Source organism: Sminthopsis crassicaudata, chromosome 6, assembly GCF_048593235.1.
Source record: "Sminthopsis crassicaudata isolate SCR6 chromosome 6, ASM4859323v1, whole genome shotgun sequence".
Lineage (NCBI taxonomy): Eukaryota > Metazoa > Chordata > Mammalia > Dasyuromorphia > Dasyuridae > Sminthopsis > Sminthopsis crassicaudata.
The window spans coordinates 194,368,100-194,384,064 of NC_133622.1; the positions used below are offsets into that span (position 1 = coordinate 194,368,100).

The 15,965-nt window shown below is 44.0% G+C and overlaps 1 protein-coding gene across 3 annotated transcripts in view; it reads right to left on the reverse strand.

Moving 5' to 3' along the window:
- DNAAF9 (dynein axonemal assembly factor 9) overlaps positions 1–15,286 on the reverse strand; it is a 161,667-nt gene extending 146,381 nt beyond the window's left edge. For 2 of the 3 annotated variants that reach the window (XM_074272829.1, XM_074272828.1), the window contains exon 1: positions 14,049–14,219. In XM_074272829.1, coding sequence (XP_074128930.1) covers positions 14,049–14,146 — 98 coding nt within the window. In that variant the 5' untranslated portion in view covers positions 14,147–14,219. Of the gene's footprint in view, positions 1–14,048; positions 14,220–15,035 lie in introns of those variants that run through there. The other variant, XM_074272830.1, reaches the window with a different exon arrangement.
- Between the last annotated feature and the right edge of the window lie 679 nt (positions 15,287–15,965).

The following is a 15,965-nucleotide window of genomic DNA, read 5'->3' on the forward strand; positions in this document are numbered from 1 at the left end:
CAACAATGTATTGGGGACAGAGTTCATTTAAGATGATATTATTTACCTGGGAGAATATTTCTCTTTCTTCTTATCATAGCCCTACTCTCTGGCATGGTATAATAGTAGACATGGATTGGAAACAGAAAACCTGGAGCTCTGCTTCTAATTCACTATAAAACCAAGAATGATTAATTTCCCCATCTCTGGATCTTAATTTATTCATTTATAAAAATCAAATTTTACCAAGTGCCTACCTACAATGTGTTAGGCACTTGTACTAAGCACTAGGAACACAGAAGGAGAAAGAGACTATCCCTGCCTCGAGAAGTTTACAAACTAATGAGGGAGATAACATGTAAACACATATACAAACTATATACAGAATAAATAGGAAAGCTTCCTATAATTCAGAGTTATGTGGCAGTCACAGTGGTTTGTCTCTTTATCAATTGGTTATAGACAGAAGGCTTTCCACTTTAAAACCCTCTTTTCATTATAGGTATAATGAGATAAAATATTTTATTTTTATATCTTGATTCCAATTGACTATGTTACAAAGCAAAAATTTTTAAAAAAGATTAAAAGTTGCACATTTGCACAGTAATTGTTGCATGGGCAGCTGTGAATGAAGTAAGCATTTTAAAAAGGACAGGAAGAATAGAGATGACTGTTGGGAGTTTCTAAGTTGTGCTGGTTGCTAAGAAGCCAAAAAGCATAAGGTCAGAAATGCAATTAGATATATTTTTTTGAAACAAGTACAAAAGTGGCAGAAATTCCCCCTTGTCCCCTCTCCCCCCCACCCCAGCAAAATCAGCTTCAACTGGTGCTTCATTGAGCTGGCTGCCTTGAAGAGACAAAAGAGTCAAAATATGAACCTAAAGCTGCCACGGAGGTTTCAAGAATGAGAGCCACTTTCCCCAAAGCCCTGGATTCCTCTTGGCCCAGCTGAGTGTTTTACAAGAGGCCAAGAGTCTTACTGACATGGATCTTTCCTCCTGTTGCAAAGGAATGCTCTCAAGACATCTCTGGTGGTACCAATGGCAGGCCTAATCACACCTAATCACTATGAACGATGGTGGCCCGATTTGTGTAAATGGTTCACAGAAGATCCAACAAACTCAATTTCTTTCATCAAGTAGTTATTAAGCATACACTACATGCATGGCATTGTTAGGTGCATGGATAACATAAGGAATAAAAACAAAAACAGTCTCTGTCCTCAAGAAGCTTGCACCTCACTGTGAGGATGTAACATTTCCTGAAACATCTTGCATTAGATAAGTTTTAGGAAGGAGAAGAAAGCACTAATAAGTAAGGGGAATGAGAAGAGTTTTCCTACAGGAAGAGGTACTTATTTGAGTCTAGAAGGAAGTTAAAGATTCTAAATGATAGAAAAAGGAAAATACATTTCATGTGTGGGGATACAGCCTTTACAAAGGTATGAAGTAGGAAATGGAAGGCTGTCTGACTGAAGCATAGCATACATCAAATCAAATTATGTAAAGGCAGCTACAAAAAAATTAAGGAAGGAGGGTATCACATTGTGAAGGACTTAAAAAAAATTTTTTTAAGACAAACTATACCTAGTGATTTTCAAAAGTGATATACAAATTCACTTTTTATGTTTTATGTACATGGAAGTGCTCATTTTATTTAGTACTTAAATTCAGAATTTAAAAAAAATAAATTTAAATTAAAAAACAAAGGCTCATGGGGTGGTGGTGATGAGGAGGAGAGCATATCTGGAAATGAGTATGTTGTGAAAACCAAAGGCATTTTGGGTGTCATCTGCATAGAGATGATAAACAAATGCATAGGAGCTGAAATCACCAAGAGAATGTGGAAAGAGGACCTAGACAAGTCAAAACAAGAGGAGGGCTCAGGGGAGAGCTTGGGAGGACACTTGTGGGTAGGGGGCAGGACAGATCTATCCAGCAAAGCAGATAGGTAGGAGGAAAATGAGGAAAGCGATGGAACTAGAGAAGGAGGGAGTCAGTATACTCTACCAAAAGCTACAAACAAGAATTATAAAGATTGAAAAAAAGACATTCAGATTTAACAAATACAAGATCATTGGTAAATTTGGAGAACACTATTGGTAGGAGCTGAAAGTTAAATTGCAAGGGACTGAGAAATGGAATAGGGTGTGAGGAAGTAGAACCAAAGAGAGTAGACAAAATTTTCTAGGAGTTTGGTTGTAAAAAGGAGGAGAGAAATAGGATGGTAGTTTTTGAAACAAGTACAAAAATTGCAGAAAACCCCCAGCAAAACCAGCTTCACCTAGAGCTTCATTAGGTTGGTTGGATTTATTTTTTAACAGAATTCTGAATCCAAGTTGCCAGGGAGTTTCAAGAATGAGAGACATTCCCCCCCCAAAGCCACGGTTAGAGAGGATTGAGGGTCAGGGGAAGGGTCAGGTTTTTTGGCAGCAGGAAAGGATCTAGTAGAAAAAAAGAAGTAGGATGATCAAAGGGTTAAGTTCCTGAAAGAGTCAGAAGGGGGCTAGCCTTGGCAAGAAAGGTCTTATCTTCAGAGACTGATGGAAGGAGAGAATGAAAGAGAAGAGGGAATTCAGGGCAGATGGCCTCTTTTCTTGGTGAAGTAGCTGTGCTCTGCTGAGAGGAAGGAGAAAGGAGTGGTGAAGAGGCTTAAGGAGAAAAGAAGAGGTTTAGAATGGCTGATATGGAGAGGGAGGGTTGATATAGAAAATCAGTCAGGAGGAATGCCCCAGGGAGAGCCTGGTTGAAATTAGGTGACAAATTTATAGTGGATTCAGGAAGCATGGCTGTGGGACCTTCTCCAGCATGGTCAACGGCAAATGAGAAACATCTAATGAAGTAATAATAACACTGTCAACTGACCTCCAAAAAATGGCTAAGATGGAACGATGAAGTATTCAGATATCAGGAATAGCTGGGGCAGAAGCACAAGTTGGGCAAGAAAGGAAAGTGGGAGCAACATTATACAGTAAGCTACATGCATATGAGAAACCCCAGGAACCAGAGCAGGCAAGGCAGAGTAGGTGGGAAAAGATCATCAGGGACAGAAACAGAACAGATACTGTCAGCGGGATACAATACCAAACACACTAAAGGAAGGAAAGAATAAAAGGTTCAGGAAACAGAACATTCAGCTGGCACGAAGGTGTGATAAGCAGTTATGGGGAGGGTTGTCAGGACATCCGATAGAGCTCTCTCTCTGCCAAAAACAGAGCACCTACTAATTTTTTGACTTGCCTTAATGATAATTTCATCTTTGAAAAGAAGGAGGAAACAGCAAGGAAGGAATACTTTAATTTTAGATTTGATTTTTTACCAATAGAGAAGTATGGGAGGTAAGAGTGAGAGAAGAGTGGGAATGAGTTTGGGCTCAATAAGAGGAGAAAAGAGGAGACAAAGCCATGGACCACAAAGAAGGGGGTCCACCTGAGGCTATGTATGCACCATACATTTGCACCCAGTGAAATCAGCTCTCCACCACTGAGCCCATGCAGCCTGGTCTGTTTGGGCCTCCTTCCAAACTAGAATTCAGGAGGCTGAAGCTATCGTGCTTGTTTGCAAAAGTCATACATTCAAAATTAGCTGAATACAATCAGCCAACCTTGGGAGGAAAATGTTTGTCCTTCAAAAATCCCATTTCTCAGGCAGTACTACGTGCTATGATAAACGTACTATTTAAAACAAAATTATCTATATCAAAAAATTTAAATAGATGAAGGTCAAATCCTTTTCTGGATAAAACTAAAACACAAGGTTGGATGTAAATCAAATTTTTATTAGGAATCAAATAATTTTTTAATGTTCTACAAGCAGTATTTAAAGGAACTCAACTCCTTCAAGGGAGGAAGTAAATCATTTTGTTAATTATCAAATTTATATTTGGGTTTTGTACTTTTTTTAATTGGGCTGATCTAAACAGGAACTGGAACAACTCCTCTGTTATTGATTTAGAACAATCAATTCATCAGTAACGGTTATCAAACATTTATTATGTGCCATACAGCACTAAGCACTGGAGTTACAAGGAAAGCAAATTTAAAAAAACACAAAACAAAAAACCCAATGTCCTAGAGTCTTTGCTCTCAAAGATTTTACACACAGTAATGCAAGAGAGAACATAACAATCAGTAGCAGAGAGGCAGTGGTGTAGTGGATACTGACTGGGGAAGTCCTATTACCTAGCCCTCAATGCCCTAGGAAACTTTTAAGACTCTTCAGAGGCAGAGAAGTTACCAATGTGTACTGGAAGAGGGAGTTTCTCACTGGTCACTCCCCTTCAATGATAAAATCACAGGCCTAGTTTTTTTAAAAAGTCCCAAATTAAATGGGTACACACAAGATACAGATAGGTAGGAGGAAAATGAGGAAAGACATTCAGATTTAACAAATACAAGATAATTGGTAAATTTGGAGAAAACAGTTCCATTTATTGGTGGAGCTGAAAGTTAGATTGACTAGACCAGACAGAGCAAACCAACAAGGGAAAAACACATTGGTCTGGTTTGAAGACTATCCTCTTCCCTCTTACAAAAAGTCAGAATACATCTTTCTCAAATCATGAGGTACTATTTTTGTTTTTCAGGCTATTTCTAAGAGTAACTGAGCCATCACCTCTGCTGGTTCTTTCAGAACCTGAAGATGGGCTTTATCTGAGCCAGGTGCCTTGAATTCATCAAGGGGGCTTCACATTCTATTCTTTTGTGCATCAACTAACTCCCTCTTGAAGTCATTTTTGTTTGATCATTTCCAATACAGACCTCATTCTGCTTAGCAAAGAAAACCAAAAACTAAATCAGAATGAAATTCCTAGGCTTCCTTCCTGTCATCATATATCCCTTCTACTTTAAGCAAAGGTCCTGTTCCTTTTTAGATTCTTTTTCTCTCAATGGAATTTTAAAAACAAACCAAAAACACCCATCTTTTTGCTGTCCTTAGCTTCTCACACCTCTCCTAACATTTTTATAGGATCATCCACACCCTTATAGTCATACTCTTAGTTGGTTTTGTTACCTTTTATATCTCATCTTTTAAAATCTAAGTTATTTGGTGACTTTCCAGCATAGAGGTCTTTTCAGACAAATCCCATTTCTCTCCTCATTGGAATTATATCCATTTGTGCCTTAAACATTTCCTTCTTAAGTTTCTTCCATACTCATTATCTTTGTGCCATTTTGGTCTGCAGGAGCCTACTTAAATTTCCTCCAATTACAAGAAAAATGGTGGAGAATCTGACTACAACAGGGATGCTGGGAAAGACAATGAGTTCTGCTTCAAACATGCTGAGTTTGAGATGTCTTTGGAACAGGCCACTAAACATTTCTGAAAGTTAGTGATGTAGGACTAGAGGTAAGAAAGGAGTAGGATTGGATATATAGATTTTGAAGTCATCTGATTAGAGAGGGTCACCGAATACTCAGGAGCTAAGATGATTACTAGTTTAGAGAATAAAAAGGAAATGGCCTAAAAAAGAACCCTGGGATATACCCACACAAAGGAAGCAGTACAAGGATGGTGATCATGGTAAAGAAGTCTGAAAAGAATCAGGTAAGAAGAAAAAGAAGACAAAGTCCTGTCAGAAGATATCGGCAGTTTTCAGATGAAGAAACCAAAGTTATCTACTGTCCTATGAAAAGTGCTCTAAATCATTACTGATTAAAGAAAAGCAAACTAAAGTAACTGAGCTACCACTTCAAACCTATCTTACTATTATGACAAATATGGGAGGGACATGGGAAAAATATAGGTCACTAATGCCCTGTTGCTGGAATTAAAACTGATCCTCCCATTCTGAAGAGCAATTTGGAATTATGGCCAAAGGGCTATAAAACTATGCATATCCTTTAATTCAATAAAACCACTACTAGATCTATATCCCAAAAAAAGATTAAAAGGAAAAGGACCTATGTGTACAAAAATAGTTACAGCAATTCTTTTTGTGATGGCAAAGGATTGGAAATTGAAGTGATGCTTCTCAGAATCCCACACAGAGCATATTCTCTGGCCAGGAACAGTAATTGCAATTAAATGTTTGAAGAGGCAGCTGCTACAGCAGCAAGAACTGGTCTGGGAATCAGAAGACCTAGGTTCCAATTCCAGTTCTCCTAATTACCAATGTGAATGAATCATTTCATCTTTCTGGGTCTTGGTTTCCTTATCTTTAAAAAATAAGAGGGCTGGACCAGATGACCTCCAGGATTCCTTCTAGATCTCAATTTATGACTCTAAAAGTATCATGCTCTCTCCCTTGTCTCCTATGCTTGCTGCCAAGGCTTTGTCTCCAAATTGCAACTCTTCTACGTCTGCTTTACCTGACTCATTCTATTTTGAAACTATGAATGGCACTTCTTAATCACTTGCTTATTTACAGTGATTTGAAAGTAGGACTGCCATGTTTTATCTCATCAAGAAATGGGGTATTCTTAAAAATTGAGCAATGTTTTAAAAGAGGCAAATTTTAGCAGAGGCATCCAAACATGAAGTAGGATTTCTCTGAGGTAGCTTGGTGGTACAATGGATAAAGCACTGTACCTGGAGTTCAAAAAGAATTGAGGTCAAATGTGGCCTTACACACTTAATAGTGATAGTAAGGAAATCACTCTATCATTTCCTTATCTGTAAAAATAGGAATGAGTTTCAACATTGCAAGGTCACTATGAGAGGCAAATGAAAAAACATTTCAATAGCATTAAATGAATAACCATTTTTCCAAAAGGTGGTAAAAGAGGAAAACATGTTTCAGGTACCATGTTATAAGATTCCACTGAGAATATAGTTCTAATTGCTCCATCCAAGGCATTCTGTGTTATGCCATAGCTATAAAAGAATCATCAAAATGATGATGTATAGAAGAGAAAACTCTTTTTTTTCTAACTTGCCAGATCTATTGATGGTTGGACCATGGGTCTGAGAGACTCACATGGTAAGAGTTGTCCTTTATGTTACACTTGAGATTACAAAGTACTTTGTATGACTTAACATATTTGATCTGCATATTATAACATAATTAACATGTGTAACACTGCTTGCCATCTAGGGGAGGGGGTGGAGGGAGGGAAGGGCAAAATCGGAACAGAAGTGAGTTAAAGTGATAATGTTGTAAAAAATTACCCATGCATATGTTCTGTCAATAAAAAGTTATAAAAAAAAAAAAAAAAGGAAATTGAAGTGATGCCCATCAATTGGGAAATGGCTGAACAAGCTGTGGTATATGATTATGATGGAATACTATAGTGTGCTATAAGCAATGATGAGCATGATGCTTTCAGAAAAGCCTGGAAAGACTTACATGAATTGATGCAAAGTGAAGTGAGCAGAACCCGGAGAACATTTGTACATGGTAATAGCAATATTATAAATGATCAACTGTACATGACTTACTTATTCTTAGCAATACAGAGCACCACCAAGATAATTTCAAAGAAATAATAATGAAATATACTATCCAATTCCAAAGAATTGATAGTCTGAATATAGATGAAAGCATGTTATTGTTTTTTCATGGGTTTTTGTTTTAGTTTGTGTTTTCTTTAACATCATGATTAATATGGAACTATATTGTGCATGACTACATATGTATAACCTATATCAAAATGCTTGCTTCCTCAAGAAGAAGGGTAGGGAGAAAGAGTATTTGGAATATAACAATTCTTAAGGAATTGTTTTTATGTGTAATTATATATAAATGTATAAAAATATATATATTTAAAAAGTAGGAAAGCTCGGGAATGAGAGAATGTTCAGAAAGGGTGTGTCAATGGTGTTAAATGCTACAAAGAAGACAAGAAGGATGCAAACTCAGAAATGGTTTTGGAATTTAGGAATAGAGAAACAGGTCGCGTAGAGTGGCTAGAACACCAACCTAGAGTCAGAAAGAATGAATGCAAATCCTTAGTTTATTAACTGTGTGATCTGAGCAAATAACTTAGTTTCTGTCTCAGTTTCCTCAACTGTGAAATGGGGATGATAATGCTGCATCTATTAGAGGGTTATTGTAATAATCAAATTAGATAAATATTTGTAAAGTGCTAGTCACAGTATCTGGCACATGGAAGTCACCACTTAAAAATGCTTATTTCTCCTTTCCCATGAACAGTTTCAGTTGAGTGGTGAGGATGAAAGGCAAATTTCAAGGAGCTGAGAAGTGAGTGAGAAGAGAGAAAATGGCAGCAACTTGTGTGGATATATTCTTCTAGGAGTTAAGCTACAAAGAATAGTAAAGACCAAAAAAAATAGCTTAAAGAAACAGTGAAACCTAGTGAAGATGTTCTTTTCCACTTTTTAAATACAGACATCTGAGCAAGTTTCAAATTCATCGAATTATTCTATCTAGGTTCACATATATTCTCCCTTGTTCACAAAGATATCATGAGAGACTCTAATCAAATGCCTTCCTAATAGTACCTTCAATGTCTCCAACATTTCCCTGATCTACAGATCTGATAACCCTATCGAGAAAGGCTACTGGGAAGATTGAATATGACCTGTTTTTGAGGAGCCCACGCTGCCTCAGTGATCACTCCCATAAATAGTCATAAGCTATTCCTTTAGTAAGGCTTTCTGGGATTTTGCAAAGAATTCAAGTCAAACTCACTGACCAAGAGGCAAAGTCAGGCAATCTGTCTCCTGTTCACCACAATTTCTTAGGAATCACCAACCTACAATTCAACCACATTCCATTTCCACCTAACATTTATTTAAGTGACTGATATTGCAAGGCACAGTGCTAGGGGTGCCATTATGCAAAAAGTTTACTTACCATCTACTAGAGGGATGGGATAAGTGCACAATTACAAGTCAAATTGACTAAGTGCATAGGAGGGGTCAAAATTCTGACACATTCACCAAAGGAAATCTCCCTTCTAGCTAGCAGAATCTGGAACATCTTGGAGGAAGTGGTAGCATCTAGTCTGGGACATTAAAAATAGGAAAGATATATATCAAGAGAGAAAAAGGGGCTCATGGATTCTCATTCAGATATGGAGGACAATATGAGCAAAGTCACAAAGGCAGAAGAAAAAATTGTAAATACATTTTGGCCAACCCTAGAATTCATGAAGAACCAAGAAATAAGGCTGCAAAGGTAAACTGGAGCCAGATTTTGGAAGCTTTTGAAAGCCATCTAAAGGGCTTCTGTTGACTTGGAAATTCAGAGCAGCAGATTTAGAGTCTCAATGGTGATTAGAAATAGGATATTTCTGCTTTGGATATTGGATTTGGCTAAGTGACTTGCCCAAGTATTAAAGACGACATTTGAACTCAGGTCCTCCTGATTTCAGGCCAGGAATATGCCTTTAGAACACTCGTGCGGCAGAACAGTGATCCAAGACAATCTTAATAGACTTGTGATGGAAAATGCCATCCACATCCAGAGAAAGAAGTATGGAGACTGAATGCAGATTGAAGCATACCAGTTTTAACTTTTGTTGGGTTTTTTATTTCTCATGGTTTTCCCCTTTACTCTGCTTTTTCTTTCATGACATGACTAATATGGAAATAAACTTAACATGATTGTACAAGTATAACATATCAGATTGCATGCTGTCTTGAAGAGAAGGGAGGAAAGATTAAGGAGGGAGAAAAATTTGGAACTCAAAATCTTATAAAAATGAATGTTGAAAAGTAGTTTAAAAAAAGGAACACTCAAGTAGAGATGTGTCCAGTTAGTGATATGGTTTTAAAGTTCAAGATAAAGATTAGTTCTTGATATCCAGATTTGGGAATTATTTGTATGAAAATATTTGAATCTTATGAGATGACCAAGAGAAAATGTAAAGGGAGAAGATGAGAAGGTTTAGGATGGAACATTAGGGAGTACCCATACTCAGTAAGCTGGAGATGGGCAATGTTCTATTGAAGGCATGGTAAAAAAAACAAGATAGGAAGAGAAGCTGGAGAACCATGTTAGGAAAGTCAAGGGAGGAAAGAATATACAAGAAGCAAAGTTTGGGTTGACAGTATGAAAGGCCAAGTAGAATGCAGACCTAGAAAGGGCCGTTATCCTTAGCAGCTGTTCCATCAGCATCCTTGTAGAGAGTAGCCCATTAGAATGGTGAGTAGAGATGTAAGACTTGAGGAGTCAGGAGGACTGATGATAAGTTACAGCATCTAATGCTTTTGATAAATCCAGGTCACTAGGCCCAAGTGAACTCTCTCCCAAAATAATGAAGAAAATGTGGATTATTTTAGAATCATTGGTCACCTTTTTTTCTTCCTTCTCAAATGCAACCAGTTGCTAGTCTTGGGGTTCTACTCGGGCTAATTCCACTAAATCTCTTTTATCCTTCCACAGCTCCTATTACTTATATTTATGCCTGTTAGCCATGTTAAGTGACTGGCAGGACAGAGTCTGGGTGTGACCTGCTACCCTGAAGCAGTCAGTCATCAGGCAGGCAGTTAGTGCCTACCATGTGGCAGACTTTGAGTGAGGATTATAAAAAAGAAAACATCCCTGCTTTCAGGGAGTTTATGTTCTATTGCAGAAGACAGGACGTACAGATAAGAATATACAAAATAAATCCGAAGAAGCTGGGGAGGGAGGCACTAGCAGCCAGAGAAAGTAGCTTTAAAAAGGCCTAATGAAGGAGACATCATCTGAGATAAGCTTTAAAGAAAACTCAAGAATCTCTGTGGGGCCAAAGTGAGGAAAGAGTGTCCTCCAGACATGAGGTCTGGGGAAGAGAGAGGACAGAATGGGCAGAGATAAAACGTCATGTGGGAGGAAAAAGCAAGGCGAGTTTGGGAAGACCATAGATTTTATAAAAGGGAAAAATGTACAGGCAATACAGTCATGGAAAGTAGATGGGAGACTGGCTGTCAGATGCTTAAAAGGCCAAAGGGAGGCATTTATGTTTGCTCCTAGAGATAACAGGAACAAGGAGAATTTATTGCGCTGGAAGTGAAACACATCTAGTTTTGGAGTATCACTTTGGCAGGGAAGACAGACTCCCCAAACAGGTGGATGGCTCCCGATTCCACTGATATAGCTATGACCTTGCTCTGGTGGGTCCCCCTCCCTTTTCCTCTTAGCCCGATCCAAATGGTTGTGACAAGAAGAAACATCCCAAGGAACCTCATCTCAGTCACAAAACAGCTGATATATATTTTCCAGACCAAGGGGACTCCACAGAAGGACAATCATTTGTCCTGCTACATGTTATCCAAAGACTGGTCATGTTAGAATCATGGGAAATAAAGACACCACTGGGTAACTGGAAGAAAATGGACCACTCGTACTTTCTAGAGAGACGAGATTACAAGGTCCTCGTAGACAGAAACCACACCTTTCCCACATTATTTTATAGAGCACATAACATAGCACTGCCAACAAAAAAGCTCAATAAACGTTTGACTGCCAGTTATATAATTGCCAATCAAGTCATAAACAAAAAACTACTACTTTCCATTTATAGGAAGGACTTTCTCCTAGAGAGCTCCAAGAATTTTATGCCTCTGTGGTCTCATGAACACTCTGGGCATACATCTGGACATTGAATATACAAGTGCTACTGCCCAACTTGGAGAGATACAAAGCGGGGCCATAATTTGATCAAGGTCTCCCAGTAAGAACTGTCTGAGCTCTGACCACATCTTTTAAAATTCAGTTCCATTCAAGCAGTACATAGTAGTCTAGCTCTAGGGGCCAGTCAGCCTTCTCTACTTCTGGCATGCCAAGGAACGAAACAGAACTTCTTATCAAGTATCAAGGGTTTTATGTTTTGGGGCTTTATAAAGCACCAGGCAGGATTAAAGATGAACATATAAACGTGCTGCCAGCTCTGGGGTCCTTATCAAGACTGACACTGGACAGTCTCTCTTATGTAGTCTTTTTTTTTTCCCTGAGGCTGGGCTTAAGTGACTTGCCCAGGGTCATACAGCTGGGATTTGAACTCAGGGCCTCCTGACTTCAAGGCTGGTGCTCTACCCACTATGCTATTTCGCTGCCCCGACATGCTCTCATATTAAAGAAACCCAATAAGGCAGAAGATAATTTAATGGATGGAAATACAAGTCACAGAGAACCCTATGTATCCATCCATAATCTGGTAGGAAAAAACTCATAACCCACTGCCAGGAGCAATCATATCCTATACCAATTTTACCATTATGCCAAAACTAAATCTGCAGTTTTTCAGGGCCACAAGACCTGAAAACAGTGAAAACTTTTAACCAAAAGGCTCAGGGGAGGATGAGAAGAATTAGAGAGAAACAAGAACAGAGTGTTAGGAGTAGTAAACCATGAAGGACACAAACTGGAGGACCTAGCAACATCCAGAAGAGGCCAACAGAGAAAGTCTGGTTGAAGTGAGTGGTGAAGACATAAAAATGGAAGAGTCTCAAACTTAAATGGGTAACCAAGACGGAGGAAAGGGGTTGTGAGGAAGGAAAAGGTGTTGAGCTAGGCAGGCAGCTTTGGGCAGATCTCCCTTTTTGCCCTTCCAAAGAAGCCTCTGAGAAGCCACTTTACTTTCTGGTTTATGCACAGCTCTGGGAAGCTGGCCTCCGTCACAAATAGAACACAACTGCAATTTAGTCTGGGTCTTCTGGAATGCTACTTCACCAGTTAATCCTACCCCTTCCAGAGGATTGGTGAGTTAAAAGATTGTGTCAATCAAATGCGGTCCACGTTAGGAAAGAGCAGAACTGGTTATGTTTGACTTATTCAAAAGCAGGGAAAAGGTACGAAAGGGGTAGGAAAAAAGTGTGTTCCCCTATGAACAGAGTAGGAGACAGACTGAGGGTATGGAAAGTGGAAGGCCTTCCTCTGGCTTATAGCACGGCTCAGCTGCCAGGCTGCCCCGGGACAAACCTTACAAGCTTTCCTCAAATAGGGTACCTTTTTAGGGTTCAGAGCTTGTCTGATTATCCGGATTACACAAGAATCCTCTGATTAAAAAACAAACAAAACCCAAAAAGGCAAGATCTTCTCAGGCTTCGCTAGGGAGGGTATCGGCTTTCCCTGAGGCGTGTTTATTAGAAAGCCGTGGGCACCTTCTCTTAGCGTCAGGAGCGGTAGGCCCACCTGCCGCGCTGCCGAAGCCTTCCAGCCGCCTGGAGTCCCTGCCCAGCTCCAAGCTGTCCCGGGCAGTTTCTGCACAAAGCTGAAAGCCTCCATCTGTGAACAGCCAGAAGCCCGGGCCAGTCTGGCTGGAGCTTGGCGATGGCTGCCATCGACAGCCATTCCCCTGAGACGTGAAGTCCCGGGACACTCCCTGGAGGTCAGCGCAGCCGGAGCCGGACACCGGCAAAGGCCACTTGACCTATTTAGTGCAAGGCTCATCGGGTCTGCAGCGGGAGCCCAGGTAGCTCGCGGCTATGGAAAGAAAATACCATCTCTGGTCCCCCCAACTTCAAAAACATTTTGGGGAGAAATCCTTAAACCAGGGCCCTTTCTAGCAGCTACCATTTCATTTACTGTGAAATCTCCTTCTGGAGAAGAACAAAGAAGGGGAGCGGTCTCTCAGTAGCAGCAGAACGCAGCACCTGAGCTCCCTCTCCCCCTCGCTCCGGGCCGTCATGTCCTCACCCCTCAGGGGTCTGCAGGCAGAGCAGCACTCTGCAGATGGCCCCAGGTCCCTGGCCTCCAGCCCTCTCCCCCTCCTCCGCGGCTTTCCAACCAAAATGTCCTTTACCCCTCGGCGATGGCTAAACAAGAGGACCCCCTTGCCAACCACTGGGCATGTGGCCGACTCTCAGGCGCGGAGCAGCAGCAGGGCACTGCGCTCTGAGCAGCCCCTCCTTTGTCTGCTTTAAAGACCCCTGAACGGGGAGGAGAGCCAGCCCCCTCCCCCACCCCTGCCTCAGCACTCCTGGATCTGGGCTCTATTTCCTGGCACTTCCGGAGGTGCTCTGGAATCCAGGGCATCCACCTGGAGTGTTTGGGGACCCCACCATCCTCTCCCCATTCCCTCCTTTCACGTGACCCCCACCTTCCCTCCCCAACGTCTGCTCCAGGCCCCGGTCCTTCTCCGAAGCTGGGAGGCTCCGAGGGCAGAGGGGCGGCTGGGGGGCACCAGCTAGGATAATTGGGGGCCGCCTGCCGGAGCTGGGGGCTCAGACCGTTATCTGCACCTTGGAGGAGGTGTCTGAGGGAGGGAGACGTCTTTGTGCTGGGGGCTGCCGTCCGGAAGCCTCTTCCAGAGGGCCGATGGGGGAGGTCTGGAAATCATTTTCAAGGAGGCTTCTGGAAACTCATTGGCAGGAGGCTAAGAGAGTGGGGGGCCGCTGGAAGAATCCATTGTTCGGAGAGGGGGTGCCCCACAGAAATGGGGGGAAGTTGCGGGGAACCTCCCGCAGGGCTGGCGCGGAAGGCACGCTGGGGGAGGCGGAGGCCTCTCCAGGGGAGCCTGCACGGGGGCGAGGCTCCCGGGCGCGGTCTAAGCGGAGGACAGCTCGGGGGTCTGCGGGGGCGTTGTCCGAGGGAGGCCTCCGAGGGCGTTAGTGAAGGCGGGGGTCGGGGGCGTGGGGGAGCACCGTCCGAGGAAGGGGCTGAGGGGCACGGTGCAGCGCTCCGTGAGGGAGGGGCCGGCCCGCTGCGCTGTCAGAGACCTTCTGGAAGAAGGCGTTGGGGCACGGGGGGCCGCGGCTGGGAGGGTCAGGGCTTTGTCAGAGGGCGCGGCCCGGCGAGGGGCACTTTGGGGAGCACGTCAGGGGGCGCTCTCTGGGGAGGCGGCCACAGGGGGTCACAACCGAGGGAGGACCGAGAGAGGACCGTTTGAAGGCGGGGTCAGAGGGCAGTCTCCGGAGCGGCCCGGGGGAGGGGACGGTAGGGACAAAGTGGGGGCGCAGCCTGAGGGAAGGGACCGTCGGACACAATGGGGAGGACCCTCTGCGGAGCTGTCTGGGGAAGGGGCGGTGGGGGGCGTTGTCAGAGGGGCCTCCTGGGCAGCCCAGTGGAGGACGCTGCCCGGGGACACAATGGGGGCGCTGCCTGCGGAGGGGCGGTTTGGGGGGCCGCTCTCGGGGAGGGGCTGTCACAGAGCCGCCCGAGCGGGCCGAGGCCGGGGACGGGGGCGGGGGCCGGGCCGGGCCGGGCAGCGGCAGCCTCCGCAGCGGTACCTGACGAAGGACGATCCTGCGTTCGGGGCCCGGGCTCGCGAGCGGCCCAGCATGCGCGGGGGAGACAGCTCCATGGCTACGGCGGGGGCCTCGGCGACAGTCTGCAGGAAGCGCCGGCCGCTCGGAGGGGCACTCAAGCCGGGGCCGGGGCCGGGGCTGGGGCTGGGGCTGGGGCGGGGGCCGGAGCCGGGTCCATCCTCGGGGCGGGGGAGGGGAGAAAGGCGGGGCTGGGACGAAGAGGAGCCGCCCCCGAGGGCGGGGCTCCATTGTGGCCTGCGGGGGGCGGAGCGAACAGGGGCGCTCCATTCTGAGTGGAGCAAGGGGGACGTCGGGAGAGTTCTCCCCCCTTAGCGGGGAAACTGGCCCGGTCATCAGACTCTGGACACAAAGGAGGAGAAGTTTTATGTGTCTTGGAATATCGGCCTGTATCCGAGTGAAGCAGCAGCCGCGGCACGGAGAAATGGAACATACGTTGTTCCGAGCCCCCCTCACACGGAGATGAGCGCACCCAAGAGAACAGCTGCGGACATAGCCCCGCCTCTTCGATCCCGGCCCTCCCCCGCCCCCGGTGGTGCTGGAAGGTTGAGTTGTGGTCTCCCTTCCCCCCCTCCCTCCGCGCACAACCCCCTTTCTGTCTTGGGCCTGTCGCCCACTCTGGGCTCTGCCTGGAGACAAGCCCCTGGGACGCCCCTTCCCATCCCTCTGGGATTGGTGCACTCTCCTCCTCCCTCCCTCCGCACTCCCCCATTGGTTCGGTCTTGCTGCACTGATCAATCAATCACCAATACTCGGGCGAATCTGTGACAGCTTCGATGTGGCTTTCGCCAGTCCGCGTCCCAATCCATCCTCCTGCGGCTAGGATTCTTCGGCTTCCCGCAAATCCCCCCCCCACTGTTAGTCAAAGCCCTGGGAGAGCCGTCTGGTCTTTTT